The sequence below is a fragment of the Carcharhinus amblyrhynchos genome, chromosome 8 (assembly GCF_965287045.1).
Source record: "Carcharhinus amblyrhynchos chromosome 8, sCarAmb.v2.hapA, whole genome shotgun sequence".
NCBI lineage: Eukaryota > Metazoa > Chordata > Chondrichthyes > Carcharhiniformes > Carcharhinidae > Carcharhinus > Carcharhinus amblyrhynchos.
The window spans coordinates 21031102-21047959 of NC_137331.1; the positions used below are offsets into that span (position 1 = coordinate 21031102).

The following is a 16858-nucleotide window of genomic DNA, read 5'->3' on the forward strand; positions in this document are numbered from 1 at the left end:
TTGAATTGATTCTATTTAGTCACCAATATGTTATGTTGTCACTGTTATGGTATGTCAAGAAATTTCAGACTGTGTTAGAAACGAAAGGCATTTATTGATAAGAGAAACTTAGGTATAGCAGGTTAATACAGTATGAAGGCTGCCCTGGAGCACAGCTCCAGTCCTACATGATTCCAACGTGGTTCCAGAAGTAAAATGCCAAGAGAGGACCCTCTGGGCGGAATTTTACAGCTTCGCTTGTCCCGAAACTGTAAAATCCTGCCCAAGATCAACAGACATTTCCATTCCGATTCCCGCGGTGGGCAGGATGGTAAACTTCCGGCCTCTCTCTTTCTGGTATGGTCATTCACTCTCAGTTCCCAGTGGTCTCTCAAACCAGGTGACTAACTTCTGCTGTACTATCTTAAAGAGGACAGACACCATTTTTGATTTTTTAAAATTTGATTTATTATTGTCACACGTATTAACATACAGTGAGAAGTATTGTTTCTTGTGTGTTATACAAAGAAAATATAACCATTCATAGAGAAGGAGAGAGTTTAATTCGAAGGTACAGCTTGCAAGAAGTCGCTTCGCTCAGGCGCCATCTTGGACCATGTACACTACAGAAAGGCAGGTGGTAAATTGGATGCAAATTTGTCTTAGTGACAGGAAGCAAAAGATAACAGCAGACGGGTGCTTGTGTGACTGGAAAATTATATCCAGTTGAGGTTCCACAGGGCTCCATAACTTGCTTTCTGTACAATAGATCAATGATGCAAACTTAAAAGTGGAGGATATGATTAAGAAAATTGCATATGATACAAATGTTGTAGTTAATTTTATTTACCGGTTAGACCGGCCTTTATTGCACATCCATAATTTCCCTTGAGAAGGTGGTGATTAGCTCCCTGCTTGAACTGCTGTTGTCTATGTGCTTCAGGTACATCCACATAGCTATTGGGTGACATACTAGGTATGACTCCAAACAATGGACAGCATACTCCCTGATTTCCATTGACTTCAATTTTGCTACAGCTTCTTGGCATCACATTCGGTTGATTGGCCACATTAAATTGGCCCTTAGTGTCAGTGGGATTAACAGGGTATTTACGTCGGGTTATGGGGATAGGGCCTAAGTGGGATTGTTGTCAATGCAGGCTCAATGGGTTGAATAGCGTCCTTCTGCATGTAAAGATTCTATGATTCTGTGGCTAGGAACATTGCAATTGAGGAGGTTTTAGTCAAAAGGTGAAGCTAATTTTATTTCTAATGAATCAAACCTCTTGCATTCCTATTATTGTCAAACAGAAATTCCATATTTGGAGCTTTGAAATTTTAATCACAGCCATGTCAGTGCACCATTTACAATATGGTACAATAATTCACAAGAACAACTGAACTGGACAAGTGATTATTCAGCATATTCAAAATGTAATCTTACAGTTCAGCAATAAAGAAACCAAGTCAGGATCTTTAATATTTACACTTTGATTGTGCAGTTATGTATCTGCTACATAACACATTATCCAGTAATTGTCATCACACAGTATACAATTAAAGTAATTCTACTGGATGTACAGTTTTAGAAATCACTTCAGCAATTCTATCAGTCTGGCACCCTTTTCACTTCAGCAAAGAGATTTCATGGAAGTAAGCACCAAGCACCTTGATTCCCTGAATATAGTTGGTCCTGTTGGAGAAACAACAACAATATTTAAAAATCTGTTCACTGAAGTCTCCATTGTGGCAACATTCCTCCCTATTCCTAGCAATATCTCCAGCTTGCACACTACTCCTCAAACTCAGTATTCCTCATTTGGATTCCTCCTGTCTTTGTTCCAGTGGCAGCAGTGCCTTCTGTATCCAGCCCCAAGCTCTAATTCTTTCTAAAACCCCCCTGTGCTTCCCTGAAATCCATCTACAAGATTTTGGGCATCCTGAATTTGGCTCAGCGTTCTTTCGTTCATTCCTCCTCGGGTCAAATACTTTGTGAGCGTTTTCTACATTAGAAGGTGCTACATAAATCTAAGTTGTTGTTGTAATTTCCAAAGTATTCTGCCAAGTATCAGTCTTAGTGCTGAAACAGGTTAAACAATAAAACTGAATGGGCAGATTGAAAATGGAATAAGCTGCAAACTGAAACCAACACTTATTTGTATCACTTTAAAGGATGCTTGATGGGGTGAGTGGGGAAAAGAATGGAAGGGGCTGCCGACAGGTTTAGGTGAAGAATGGGTGGAGGCTCAGCAGCATGAAGACCAGCAGCAACCAAATGGGCCAAATGGCCTGTTTCTGTGTTGTAAATTCAGTGCTGTACTTTTATTTTACAGCCACATCCCTAACTTCACTCTTAAAGCGCAGGGTTCCCGTTCTGAGAACAGAAATTTCAACCTTGTATCCATTTGGAGCCACTGAGCTCCTCTCAGTATTTTGACTGTTCCTGCAGAGTCTCACAACACCAGGTTAAAGTCCATCCAGTTTATTTGATAGTAAACCCACAAGCTTGTGTTGTGAGGCTTCTTACTGTGTCTACCCCAGTCCAACGCTGGCATCTCCACATCCTGCAGAGTACAGCAGAGAGCTCACACACACATTACAGTAAGCTGCTAAATGTGGCTTGATCCCTCAAAAGAAAGGGAAATGACCGTATCCCCCCTCATGCATGTTTTGTAAAGGTAGAGAGATTATCATCAGGAGTTGCGAAAGGGAATTAATGGTGTGCTTGTGCACAGTTGAAGAATAATGGACTAATATGGTAATAAAACAAATTCTGGGCTTTGGTCGCTGGACAAGTGGGGGGTTATGATGTGGAGATGCTGGCATTTGACTGTTGGACAAGTGGGGGGTTAACAGAGAATAAAGAAGATCTGATATTCCCACTATTCTGCAGACCAATGTGAGCATCCTACTGCACCTTTAAGACTTGATCGCCTGTAAAGACTCGCATTCCAACCATTATTTTGTAAATTGAGTTTGTGTCTTTATATGTCCTACTTGTGAACAGAACTCCCACTCACCTGATGAAGGGGCAGCACGCCAAAAGCTAGTGGCTTTTGCTACCCAATAAATCTGTTGGACTTTAACCTGGTGTTGTGAGACTTCTTACTGTGAGCATCCCACAGTCATGATGTGGAGATGCCAGTGTTGGACTGGGGTAAACATAGTAAGAAGTCTCACAACACCAGCTTTAAGTCCAACAGGTTTATTTGGTAGCAAAAGCCACTGGTGCTACCCTTTCTCCTCCCAATAGAGGGCAGCAAAAACCATGGACTTCAGTCCAACATGAGAGAAAAAGAGAGAGAGCTTTGGGGAAGAAAACTGTGGATCGGAAGAACTTAAAATTATTTTACAGGATGTAGTTATATCAATTCACATATTATCAGGAGTACTCGAGGTGTCCAACCACAAACAACTTGTCCTGGTCTCTCCATGCTGACACTATAGTTAAGAAAGACCACCAACACCTTCACTTTCTCAGGAAATTTGGCATGTCTGTTCCAACTCTCACCAATTTCTATAGATACATCATAGAAAGCATCCTTTCCAGATGTATCGCAGCCTGGTATGGCTCCTGCTCTGTCCAAGTACGTAGGAAACTACAAAGGGTCGTGAATGACGCCCAGTCCATCACTCAAACCAGCCTTTCATCCATTGACTCTGTCCACATTCCCCACTGCCTCAGAAAAACAGTCAACATGATCAAGGACCTCACGCACCCCGGACATGTTGAAGAGAACATGGAAAAGATACAAAAGTCTGGGGTCATGTACCAATCGACTCAAGAACAACTTCTTCCCTGCTGCCTGCTTTTGAATGGACCTACCTCATATTAAGTTGATCTTTCGCTACACCCTAGCTATGACTGTAAGACTATATTCTGCACCCTCTCCTTTCCTTCTCTATGAATGGTATGCTTTGTCAGTATAGAGCACAAGAAACAATACTTTCCACTATATACTAATACACGCGCCAATAATAAAATCAAACCAGACTCCCAAGAGCAATGTTTAAGCAGAATATTGCCTCTTACCGGTTGATTTTCTCATTCTGTGAATGAGCTCCATCATCTGCAGCTCCAATCGGCAGTAACATAACATTCTTTCCCGTAGCTTCCTGGAATGTCAAGGTAACTGGAATGGTTGCACCTTCTCTGGTCATATCTGGCTCAAGTCCAAATACTAAACAGGAAATCAATTTATTTGAAATTGAGATTAAAAATACATTGTGACGTATACAAATTACATGCTCCAATCATCTACCAGAATTCTGGCTGCAAAAAACTTTGCGTAAAGTGGTGCCGCTGTGCTCAGATTAATACTGCCAACCTCAAATCCAAAAAACCCCAAAGAACAAAGAGACGTACAGCACAGGAACAGGCCCTTTGGCCTTCCAAGCCTGTGCCGGTCATGGTGCCCTCATTAAACTAAACAAAGACCTTCTGCCCTTCCTCAAACGATATTCCTCTATTCCCTTCCTATTCATGCACCCATCCAGATGCCTCTTAAACGTTGGTAATGTATCTGCTTCCACCACCGCATCTGGCAGCGCCTTCCATGCACCCACCACATTCTGAGTGAAAAGCTTCTCCCACACATCTCCCTTAAACTTTCCCCCTCTCACCTTGAACCTATGCCCCCTTATAAGTGACACTGTCCACCCTGCCAGCCTCTCATAATTTTGTAGACTTCCGTCAGTCTACGAAAGGGAAGATGGATGGAAATCTCCCCCCAAAAATTCGAAGTGTCGATTTTGCATGAAAACTGGAGTAATTCACGCTGTTTTTCTTCAGTGGGAGTTCAGAGAAGAATCCCCCACATTCTGTGCACTGCAGAGGCCACCAGTGTGAATATTATTAAAAACTAGGGGTGGGACCTATCCCCTCCAGAGAAATCAGTGTGCTGAGCGGGTTACTGCACGTGTGCTGATCTGTCAGTGCCGAGATTGGCGCATGTGCAGTGGCCCCACATTGATGGCCCTCCCAATTGCTGGCCAGCTCGATCGTTGGCCAGTCCTGCAACCCCCGCAACGCCAGCTCTCCACCGCAACGCCCCCCCCCCCGCCCCCCACCCACCCCCCCCGGCCAGCCCCCAACCCCCCCTCTCAGCTTGCACCGATTTCCATCTCCCTCGATTCCACACCACCCCCCCCCCCAACAACAGTCCCAACCCCTCCCCCCTGCAGTGCCGGCCCTCCCAGCTGACCACCGGCCAGGGCTGAACCCCACTCCCCGCTCCAGCCCACCCCAATCACTGCCCTCCCTCCTTCCCCCCACCAATCTCTAAGCAGAGTACAGTGGGAACGCCCACCCTACCAATCGGCCCTAGACCCCACCCATCAGATCCTGCCCTCCACTTGCTCCACCCCCATGGCACTGCCCCATGCCTGATTGCCTCCCCTGCATGCCAGCGGGGTCCAGCCACTCCTTTAGTGGAGTTAGTCTAAACCCCGCTGGAGTGAACCACTCGGGCAGGGGGCGGAGATGCTGGTGGGCCTGGAGACTTCAGTCCTGGGCCTGCTAATTATATGTAAATTTTATGCAAATGAACATTTAAATGATCTTTGTGCCTCCCCACCAATGTCTGGCGCTGATCTGATGCCGCTGGATATCCGGCAGTGGGAGAAGCTAGCAGGGCGCAAATGCTGTGCGAACCCCACAAATCAGTCCCGCAAAAATCTCCCGGTCCGCTGCGCCAAAAAACTAGCGCAGTGGGATGGGAGACCCGCGGCCAATATATTTGCTTTGTCTTCTTTATTTCTGTGTTGCTACAATATATAAAAATGTAAACTTTTGATCATCCGTTACCCAACCAGATAGTAAATTGAAATTCACTGTCACAGACTTATCCGACAGCAATCTAAAAAGCAGAATGCTGTGGATACGGGAAATCTGAAATAAAAACAGGAAATGCTGGAAACACTCAGCAGGTTATGGCAGGATCTGTGGAGAGGGAAATGGAATTTATGTTTCAGAACCTATGTTTAATCTGCTACCCTTTTTCTAACTTTGCTTGTACATTTCCCTGTCTTGTCTTCAGCAAACAACGTAGGCTGCATTTTACACTTTGCATTCCTGGTGCAGAGCATCACCCACTGGGAGCGGAGGTACAAACTCCAGCAGGTACTGCAGGATTTCTGCGGGCAAAAGGAAACTTCTCTGCAAGTCCCCCCCACTTGAGAAATCAGTGTTCGATCTAATTATACCCATTTTATTGCAGGTATAGTTTTCACAGTATTAAACAAAAACTGAATTATTAGTGAAATGTAAAGGGAAAAATATAAGTAGACATGTGACATCATTACATGATATACTGGGCTAAGCTAAACTGGGTGATGGCAACACAGTCCCAACTGTACATTGTCAAAGATTCAAAGATTTGTAAGTGGATTAATTTTCATGATACTTTTTTTTACACAGGTTTTGGGCACCTGAAGCTCGCTGCCAGGGGAGATAGTGGAAGCAGATACAGTAGTAGCTTTTAAGGGGCATCTTGATAAAGAAAAGAATGGGAATAGAGGGATATGGTCCCAGAAGGGTAAGGGGTTTTAGTTAAGTCAGGCAGCATGGTTGGTGCAGGCTTGGAGGGCCAAAGGGCCTGTTCCTATGCTGTAATTTTCTTTGTTCAATATTTTAAAAGATGCAATTGTGCTATTCTGCGTTGGTAAGGACCGGCAGATTAACACAGGATTTTGAATTGCAATTGAGTCCCTTCTGTGTTTAATAGAGAGGGTGGAATGAAGCCGACTGTAAATTGGGATTTCTTAGTGTTTTCCAGTGCAGATAGTACTGCTCTTGGCTGCTGCAATGAAGGAATGTGGATTACTACAATAAGTTGTAGACTTTAAACGGAATACAATGTATCTGTAACCATAGAGTTATTTGTCTGGTACCATGTATTAACCAGTAAATTGCAAGGTTTTTGGGGGATATTGCGGAGTTTCAAATATTTACTTAGTGGGTCAGGATGAAATTCAGATGATAATGCAACAACAATAACCTGTAGTAACCTTCTTTTTCTCCCTTTTGTTTTGCTTTCAAAAGTAGCCCTTCATACTCTACCATTCATATTTCCTCTAGACATTGTTTTACTACTCAGTCTCTTTGGCTTTGTTACAAACTCTTATCTCCCACTCTACCACAGATTTTTTCTGTTTTTTTCTCACTCCACACTGATGGCCTCCCAATTGCTGGCCAGCTTGATCATTGGCCAGCTCCGCGTGATTTGCTTGAAACTTATCAGATTTCTAACTCCTCTTAGTTCTGATGAAAGGTCATTGACCTGAAATGTTAACTCAGATGCTGTCAGACTTGCTGAATATTTCCAGTTTTCTTTCTGCTTGTTTCTCAGATAAAGTTTATTTATTAGTGTCACAAGTAGTCTTACATTAACACTGCAATGAAATTACTGTGAAAACCCTCCAGTCGCGCCACACTGGTGCCAGTTTGGGTACGCTGAGGAAGAATTTAGTATGATCAATCCACCTAACCTGCACATCTTTGGACTGTAGGAGGAAACTGGAGCACGCGGAGAAAACTCCTGTTGACTTAGGGAGAACGTGCAGACTCCACTGGCCCAAGCTGGGAATTGAACAGGGATGCTTGGCACTGTGAGGCAGCAGTGCTAATCACTATGCCACCGTGCTGCCCCAGCATGATTTCCAGCATCCACAGTATTTTGCTCTTGGTATTGGAAAGGATAAAATCCTGCCCAATAGATTGCACTCACATTTATTAAAAGAAGTTTGGGAAATGATAGCAGAGACACCATTACACTTAAATAACTCATTAGGAAAGGGAGTAGCGCCAGATGATTGGCAAGCAGTCAATATTATTGGAAAAAGGGCAATAGATCAAATCGAGAGAACTACAGAATTGTTAAATGAATATCACAATGAAGAAAAACAAAATAGAACTTTTACTCAAAGATTTAAAAAGCCACCAATAAACTGAAAATATAGTAAAGATTATTCAGAACAGAGTTTGAAACAGAAGGTCATACCTTCCCAGAAGGTAATCTTATTGAATTACCTGGAGTTGATAGACAGGATAATATATATTTGGATGAGGGATTTTTATTGCAGAGGATGCATAAGATTCAACTGGTCACCATGAAACTCTCCCAGTTTCACGCTCGTTATGGACTTTTGGTAAGATCGCACTCTAGATTTATATCTAAAGTCAGAACAAGGGAATCAGGACAGAGATTGGTTAGCAAACTGGCTACAAAACTGAAAACCAGATCAGGGTTAAGAGCAGCTACACAGACTGACAAAAGGTGGGCAATGGTGTTCCACAGCAATTGGTGCTGGGACCACTGTTGTTCACAATGGGCAATGATTTGGATTTGGGAATCAGAACAACAATTTCTAATTTTGTGGACAATACCAAATTGTTTGGGTTGGGAAAGGACAATGGGTGGGGAGTTGTGGTTAATTAATACAAAGGAAAATTACAATAAAATACAGGAATGCACTAATAAACTTCCAAATGGATGCTTAATTGGTTGATGAATTTTAATATTGATAAGTGTGATATGGTGCATTTTGGTAGGAAAAATAAGGTCACATACACCTGGAAAAAGAAGAGTCCAAATAGAGTAGCGGAACAAAGTGAGCCAGAGGCATAGATTCACAAATCATTATAAGTAATGATGTAGGTTAATAAAGCCAACAAAAAATAAACCAAGTAATGGAGTTTGCTTCCAGAGAAAGAGATAGATACACAGGAAAGTCATGTCAAACTGGTATAGAACTATGGTTCAGGCCACACTTTGGAGTAGGAGCCACAGTTCTGGTCTTCATATGATAGAGAGGGTAATAGACATCAGTGAAGGTCCAAAATGATTCACAAGAATGTTACCAGAATAAGACGTTATAACAGTCGCAAAAGACCAAACAGGCTAGAGTTTTTTTTCACTCGATAAAAACTTTTTAAAATAAAGTGTTTGAACGTTTTTGATTGAGTAGACGTAGTAAAAATGTTTCTATTTGTGGGGACAAAAAAAAGTCAAACTATTAATATGAGATACATTCTCCTCGTGTCTGTGTGGGTTTCCTCCCACAGTCCAAAGATGTGCAGGTTAGGTTAATTGGCATGCTAAGAAATTGCCCCTTGGTGTCCAGGGATGCGTAGGTTAGAGGGATTAGTGGGTATAATATGTAGGGATATGGGGGTAGGGCCTGGGTGGGATTGTGTTCAGTGCAGACTTGATGGGCTGAAGGGCCTCTTTCTGCACTGTAGGGTTCTATGATTCTATAATCCCTCACAGCATGGTGGCACAGTGGTTGACACTGCTGCCTCACTGCGCCAGGGACCAGGGTTCAATTCCAGCTTTGGGTGACAGTGTGTAGAGTTTGCAGTTTCTCCCCGTGTCTGTGTGGGTTTCCTCTTGGTGATGTGGTTTCCTCCCACACTCCAAAGATGCATAGGATAGGAAGATTGGTCATGCTCAATGCGCAGAGTTACTATATAAGCAAAATTAAGGACCCCGCACACCCCAGACATTCTCTCTTCCCCTTCTTCCGTTGGGAAAATGATACAAAAGTTTGAGGTCACGTACTAACCGACTTAAGAGCAACTTCTTCCCTGCTGCCATCAGACTTTTGATTGGACCTACCTTGCACTAAGCTGATCTTTCTCTACACCCTAGCTGTGAGCGTAACATTACATTGCACACCCTCTCCTTTCCTTTTCTATGAACAATATGCTTTGTCTAATACGTGTGACAATAATAAATCAAATCAAGTAGGGCACAGGGGGAGGCCTTAGTGGGATGTTATTTTGGAGAGTAGGTGTTGACTTGATGGGCCAGAAGGCTTTTTCTGCACTATAGGGATTTTATGGTTCTATGGTAAAAGGGAATTCTGGAAAAAATGTCTTAAACCAAAGAATGCGTAATGCAAGAGGTAATTGAGGGAAGAAGCATAGATACATTAAAAGCAAGTTTGTTAAACACGTGGTTTGAAGCAGCTTAGAATTTAGCTTTTTTTTAGCATTTTAGAATATGAAACTTCACTATTAAAAAGCTAGTCACAATTAGTCAACTTCAGATGTTTCATATTGTTTTGTAGAATTAGTTAATTGTTCCCTGGGATGTTAGTGAAGTTGAGTTGTGGAGCTGTTATCTGGTAGCAAAGACTTTCAGGCTTATACTTACACCAAAGATTTGTTCAACCTTGGAACTGATGTGGAATAAGAAAATACACCAATTTCCTTTCACGACATTTCTATTGTAAACATATATATGCAGAGTTGTTTTGAAACCCTTTCCATTCAGATTGAAAAGGGTTCAACATGTAAAAAGATGGAGAACAGAATAGTAAAATTAAACAGATTTTAAAATTATTTGTAGGTAACGGTTGGTTGCGTATTTCAGTAATTTAGTGCAATTACAATGTACACAGTCCTACGCATACAATGAATATGAGGAAAATATTGATGAACAAGCACTCATGCTGTAACCTGAATCCGTACCATTCAGATACAAACTGTCTCAATTGTTAACTCTGCCGTACCCATCAGGAAAAGTAACTTTTAATAAAACTTTAGCTATAACATATAGATGACTTGAGCAGCTTTAGCATGTTAAAGTTGCTATAAATACAGAGCAAGATTCCTTCACCAACCTGTTTTCATTGCTTTCCTGCCAGCTAGGTAATGAGGATGGTTATAGTCTGCCAGCCAAGCCTTGGCACCAAGAACCATCTTTACCCTCAATGTGTTGGGACTCCCATATTCAGCAAAAGTTTTTTTGATGTAATCCACTACCTTAGGAGCAAGAAAAAAAGCAAATAAATAAAATGGAGAGGGGAAACGGAAGAGGGAGAAAAAGCTGGAAAACTGCAATTTGTTTAATAGAAAGTATTCAAATTCCTCTATAATCTTTGCTCCACAATAATCTATAATCAGGTTCCACTTTATCATAGAACATGGGATTTAAAAAGGGGAAACAGAAGAAAGCAAATGACCAACGTAACACTACTCCCAATACATATTTCTAACCAGTGTACTATTAGGCAAGAAAGGCAATTCACCTCACTGCTGTTTGCATAACATATTAGTGCATAGATTGGATTCCTGATTTTCCTATAATAAACAATGACATCTCAAAATTAATGATTTAGCTTTAACATACTTTAAAATATGTTTATTCATTTATTCATTGTCTTTTCCTTTATTCATTGAATGTACAGGTCGTTGGCAAGGCCAGCATTTATTGCCCAACCCTAATTACTGATGAATGGCAGATGGAGTTTAATTTAGATAAATGTGAGGTGATGCATTTTGGTAGATCATTTTGGTAGGGCAGGACTTACTCAAATAATGGTAGACATTGGTGAGAGTTACAGAAGAAAGAGATCTAGAGGTACAGGTTCATAACTCCTTGAAAGAGGAGTCGTAAGTGGACAGGGTGGTGAAGAAGGCATTTGGCATGCTTGGTTTCATTGGTCAGAACACTGAATATACGAGTTGGGACGTCTCGTTGAAGTTGTACAAGACATTGGTAAGGCCCCTCTTGGGATACTATGTACAGTTCAGGTCACCCTATTATAGAAATAGATATTATAAAAGTAGAAAGAGTGCAGAAAAGATTTACTAGGATGCTACCAGGACTTGATAGTTTGAGTTGTAAGGAGAGGCTGGATAGACTGGGACATTTTTCTATAAGGGGTAATCTTATAGAGACCTATAAAATAATAAGGGGCACAGATCAGCTAGACGGTCAACATATTTTCCCAAAAGTAGGGGAGTCTAAAACTAGAGGGCATAGGTGTAAGGTGAAAGGGGAGAGATACAAAAGAATCCAGAGGGGCAATTCTTTTACACAGAGGGTGATGAGTGTCTGGAATGAGCTGTCAGAGGCAGACTATGACTAATTGCTTTTGTTTTCATTCTTTCACGGAGCATGGGCACCACTAACTAGGCCACCATTTTTATTGCCCATCGCTAATTGCCCTTGAGAAGGTCAGCTGACTTCTTGAACCATGTGATGTAGGCACACCCACAGCGATGGTAGGGATAAAGTTCCAGGATTTTGACCCAGCAACAATGAAGCAATTGTGATATAATTCTTAGTTAGGATGGTGTGTGACCTGGAGGGATACGTGAAGGTGGTGGCATTCCCAGGCATCGGCTGTCTTTGTGCTTCTAGATGGTACTGATTGCAGGTTTGGGAAATGCTGTTGAAGGTCTTTCCTTGGCAGGTTTCTACAGTACATTTTGTAGATGGCCTTTAAGATTTGGTAGTGGGCTTTCTTGAACTGTTACAGTTCATAAGTTGCAGGCATACCCATTGCGCTTTCAGTTAACTGTCACTGTTAAGTTAAGTTTTTAACTTAACAGCGACAGTTAAAAAACATTAACTTATTCCAAATCAGGATGGTATGTAACTTGGAGGGGAAATTCGTGGTAGTGTTCTTATACACCTATGCTCCTCATTGTTCAAGGTGATAGAGACTGTTGGTTTGGAATGTTCTGTTGGTACAGTCTTGATGTGTTACTGCAGTGCATCTTGTAGATGTTATAGACATTGCTGTCACATTGGGTTGAATCTTGTTGATGTGATGGTGGAGGTCTTGCCTGCTGGCTTTAGAGCGAATAAGAAATCTGCATTGCCTACTTCTGGTAAGGCCTACCAAAGGACGAACCAATCAGACAGCAATAAAGCCAGTGGCCTTCCCCTGAAACCAAAATTGGAAATTTTGCCAATAAGAGCCGCAGGCCAGAGTTTAGCAACTCATGCTCAGAAATCCCATAGGGGAGGTGTTGGCTACTGCTGAAATGACCGGCTCTAGAGTTACAGGATTGCCGAATATCCCAGACCAGAGGTAAGTAATGTTGGGAGGACTTCTGCCGAGCTGAGGTTGCAGGGTGAGGGGGCAAGGAGTTGATAACAAGGGCAGTGGTTGGGGTGACTCCCAGAAGGTCCCCTGATCTTGATATCCTGTCCTTGGATCAGTCCCTCGACTGGGTAATGAGACTGTTGATACATGGGTTTTAATTTTCCAAAATTCACTAGATTCGGGAAAAGTTCCATTGGATTGCAAATAGAAATCCTTTATCCAAAAAGGGATGGAGACAGAAAGCAGGAAATTACAGCCAGTTAGCCTAACATCTGTCATAGGGAAAATGTTAGGAGCTGTTACTGAATAGGCTGTAGCGGGGCACTTAAAACAAAAGGCAATCAGGAAGAATCAAATCAGATTTGTGAAAAGGAAATCATGTTTAACCAATGTTTTGGAGTTCTTTGATCAGTCCCTCGAGTCACACATACTATAGATAAAAGGCAATTAGTAGTTGAACTGTACTTAGAGGCATTTGGTAAACTGCCATATCAAAATGGAAAATACAAGCTCATTGTGTAGGGCTAAAATATTCGCATGATTACATCTACTGTATTACCATTGTCTCCTCAAAGAATTCAAGAAGGCTGATCACGCCAAATTTCCCCTTTTGAAATCCATGTTGATTATTCATTATTATTATTCTCATTTCGACCTAGACATAAGAGCTGAGTACCCAACCTTGTCTATATTAAGTGGGGACTATGATCTCATCAGTTATGGTTAGTTTTGAATCAGGACGCCCCAGGTCAAAGGACATACTGTGAATACATTTCAAGTCACCCAGCTTCAAGTAACCAAGCGGTTAATTGTGATCAAACTGATTGAAGTGCTAAAATTACACACTCTTGCATTCATCATTGGATAACTTGATGAATATATTCCAATAGCTCAGGAGTTAAAAGTACCAGAATTTTTCTGAGGATATACAATGTCTTAGCAGCATGTACAAGTGAATACAGAGGTCTAAGGAGAAAGCAAAATGTGCCCGGCTGATAAAAGTACAACTAGGCAGATATAGTGCAAGAATAAAACAAGTGGCTGTTTGTTCCACGGAAAAAACTCAGTACCTGCTTCTCAACCACCGCTGGATCCATGTTAGGCACCAAGCGAATGGAAAACTTCCCGATAATTTTCCTCGGAATGACAGTTTTAGCTCCGAAACCAGCGAAAGCCCCCTCAATTCCATGTAAAGACAAAGATGGATATCGCCATCTGTGCATCAGAATTTGTTGCTGTGAACAATAATCAGAGGGGATCCCACAGTTTAACAGAAGCGAGCATCAAAGCATACAGGATGTTCAACAAGTTAAAATAGGCCTCGTGAACGATGATGTTTATCAGGTCAGACATATTTAAGAGTAAATGGCACGCTTGTTCTTGATTTCTGTGTATATTGATCTGGTTCAAGTTGCAACATCGGATTTCATGCCAAAAGATTCAGAAAAGCTCCTTAAATGTTTACAGCAAAGTCCAGTGGCAGAAATCAACCTTTATTGTAACGTTCACAATTCAGCATCCATTTTCAACTTTTTAAAATTCAGTGTTTCGTTTTGTAGGTTTGAAGCCAGAGGTAGTTACAGAAATCTTCAGTCTCAAACTATTTTCAATACGGGGAAGGGGGGGGGGAAACAGATTTTCCCCCCAAAAAATCAGTGTCCAAAGGGTGGGAAACTGGGAGGATTTCCTCTTGTTTTTCTGGCGAGTTTAGTGAAATGAATTTACGGCACTCTATGCAATACAGGTACTGTCAGGTGATTCATGCCAGTGGGGGGAGGGGGCGGAGCCTAAACCCACTGGAAAGACTGGTGACAGAGCGCTCAGGGGGATCATCAGGTTATCTGACATCCCCCACCCAGACATCGCTGGCCTGAAACCTCCCACGCCTCCGCACCACCCCCTTCCCCCACCACATAGCTGGCCGTCTGATGGCCGGCCCCACCACTAGCCACAACTCCATCATGGGCCTGATTTTACCATTTTCATTCTAAGTGCCGAATCTGGGCGCAATTCAGATCCAACTTGGAAATCTGCTTTCAGAAGCCTTCATACGCACTCAGCCTGAAGAAAACATCACGAGTCTGAATCGCGCTGTGGGTGGGGTTTATTGCGTCCGAAACAATCGGAGCTCTGAGCTGCACAAGCGCAGTTAGAAAACAATTTGAAAAAGCGCGCCCGTGTCAGATCGCTCCCGGGCCACAGAAAGTGGATAAAGTGGCCTGGGGGTGAAAAGCGGGAGCAATGGCCCCCACAGGCATCACTGTCCCCTGTATCCAACCCCCATGCTATCCAGACTGATCGTGAATTCCTGCCCCCTTCCTCCCCACCGATTGCCCGCAGAGTGGCAGCGGACCCCCTGCTCCCGCACCAGAGATCCATCTAGCCTCCGTTCTCTCCTCCCCCTCCCCCCACCAACCAGTGAGCGATCGGGGCTCTCCAGCCACCAGAGATTCATCATACCCGCCTCCCCCTAAGCCCCCACCCCCCCCCGCTGTGCCCCCAGAGAATAATCTGGCCTCACTCCCCTTCCACCCCCCACAGAATGATCTGGCTTCAACCCCACCCCTCCTGAGAATGACCTGACCTCACTCCTCCCCCACCCCCTCCCCACAGAAATGATCTGGTCTCACGTCCCTCCCCCTCCCCCCAGAGGTCCATCTGACCTGCCTCCTCCTCCCTCCAACCTTGCCCCCCCCCCCCCCCCCCCCCAACCAGACAATGATTGGGCCTCCCGCAACCAAACAATGATCTGACCCGCCTCCCTCCTCCTCCCCCCACCACAGAATGGTCGGGCCTCTCCCCCCCGACTGATCTGAGTCGGAGTCGGAGAGCCGTTGGAAGTGTTGAACTTACCTCTTGAGCAGCTGGAGCTTCCGAAACAGACTTTAATTCAGTATGCCCATTTTGGCGCAATTTCGGATTGGCGGAAAAGAGGGAAATGCTGATAAAGTTGGGCGGGCAGTTCATTAATTCAATTTAAATGCATGCAAATGCATTTAAATTGCCATTGCGCCCATTTTGGGCGCGAATCAGATCGAGGCCATTCCTGGGTCTTGGTAAAATGGCCATCTGCGCAAACGCAATGTAAAATCGGGCCCTGTATGTCTCGTAAGGAACTTCAATCTAATTGGTTAAGGAGTCACTCAGTTACTGCCCCTGTTCACAAGGTTCGACATCTCCTGCAGGGGGCGCTGCGATGCAATGGCAGGTTCCCATGCAAAAGCTCAGAGAGATTCTCTGGGCAAGTTAAGGGCCATAGTGAGTGCTCTTCATCTGCCACAGACTCCGAGAGCCAGTCCAGTGTGAACAATTTCAACAAGTGCAAATATAGACATGTACAATTATTAATGATTGCAATTTCAGTTCCCTTCAGATTCCCGCCCTATAAATTCACATCAAGCGTATTCAAAAAGAGGAGAAATATGCAATTCAAAAAGATTAAAACAACTGTCTATGGAAAGTTTAATTACATACAAGTGTACCTTGGTCTCATGCAGCAGCTTACAGGCACCTGTGACTTTACAGTATTCTTCCATATCAAAGTCTATTTTATCGTACAACTTCTTTTCATCCTCTGTGAGTGGAGCCACTGACTCATCAATACCAGGAATGAGGATTTTTCCCTTTCTGTCCACCAACTTGCCTATTCAAATCGGGAGTTTGGTTAGATTGTTGGCGTGAAATGCTACAAGTCCGAGTGTCTCTGCATCAAATCACATGCAATCACCCCACAAATGTCAAGCAAGCAAATGAGCTAAAAGCACTGCTGCTTCACAGCTCCAGGATCCTGGGTTCGATTCCCGGCTCGGGTCACTGTCTGTGTGGAGTTTGCACATTTCTCTGCGTGGGTTTCCTCCCGGTGCTCCGGTTTCCTCCCACAGTCCAAAGATGTGCAGCTTAGGTTAATTGGCCCTTTGCGTAGGTTAGAGGGATTGGTGGGTATAATATGTAGGGATATGGGGGTAGGGCCTGGGTGGGATTGTGTTCGGTGCAGACGCGATGGGCCGAAGGGCCTCTTTCTGCACTGTAGGGTTCT

At 43.3% G+C, this 16858-nt stretch overlaps 1 protein-coding gene across 1 annotated transcript in view; it reads right to left on the reverse strand.

The window, feature by feature from the left end:
* Positions 1–422: 422 nt before the first annotated feature.
* Positions 423–16858, reverse strand: part of LOC145346462 (cytosolic non-specific dipeptidase-like) — a 45258-nt gene continuing 28822 nt past the window's right edge. Inside the window, exons 7-11 of the mRNA XM_080193764.1 lie at positions 16305–16465; positions 13893–14057; positions 10606–10747; positions 4013–4160; positions 423–1672 (exon numbers count right to left, since the gene is read on the reverse strand). Of these exons, the coding sequence (XP_080049890.1) occupies positions 1606–1672; positions 4013–4160; positions 10606–10747; positions 13893–14057; positions 16305–16465 (683 nt within the window). The 3' untranslated portion in view covers positions 423–1605. The remainder of the gene's footprint in view (positions 1673–4012; positions 4161–10605; positions 10748–13892; positions 14058–16304; positions 16466–16858) is intronic.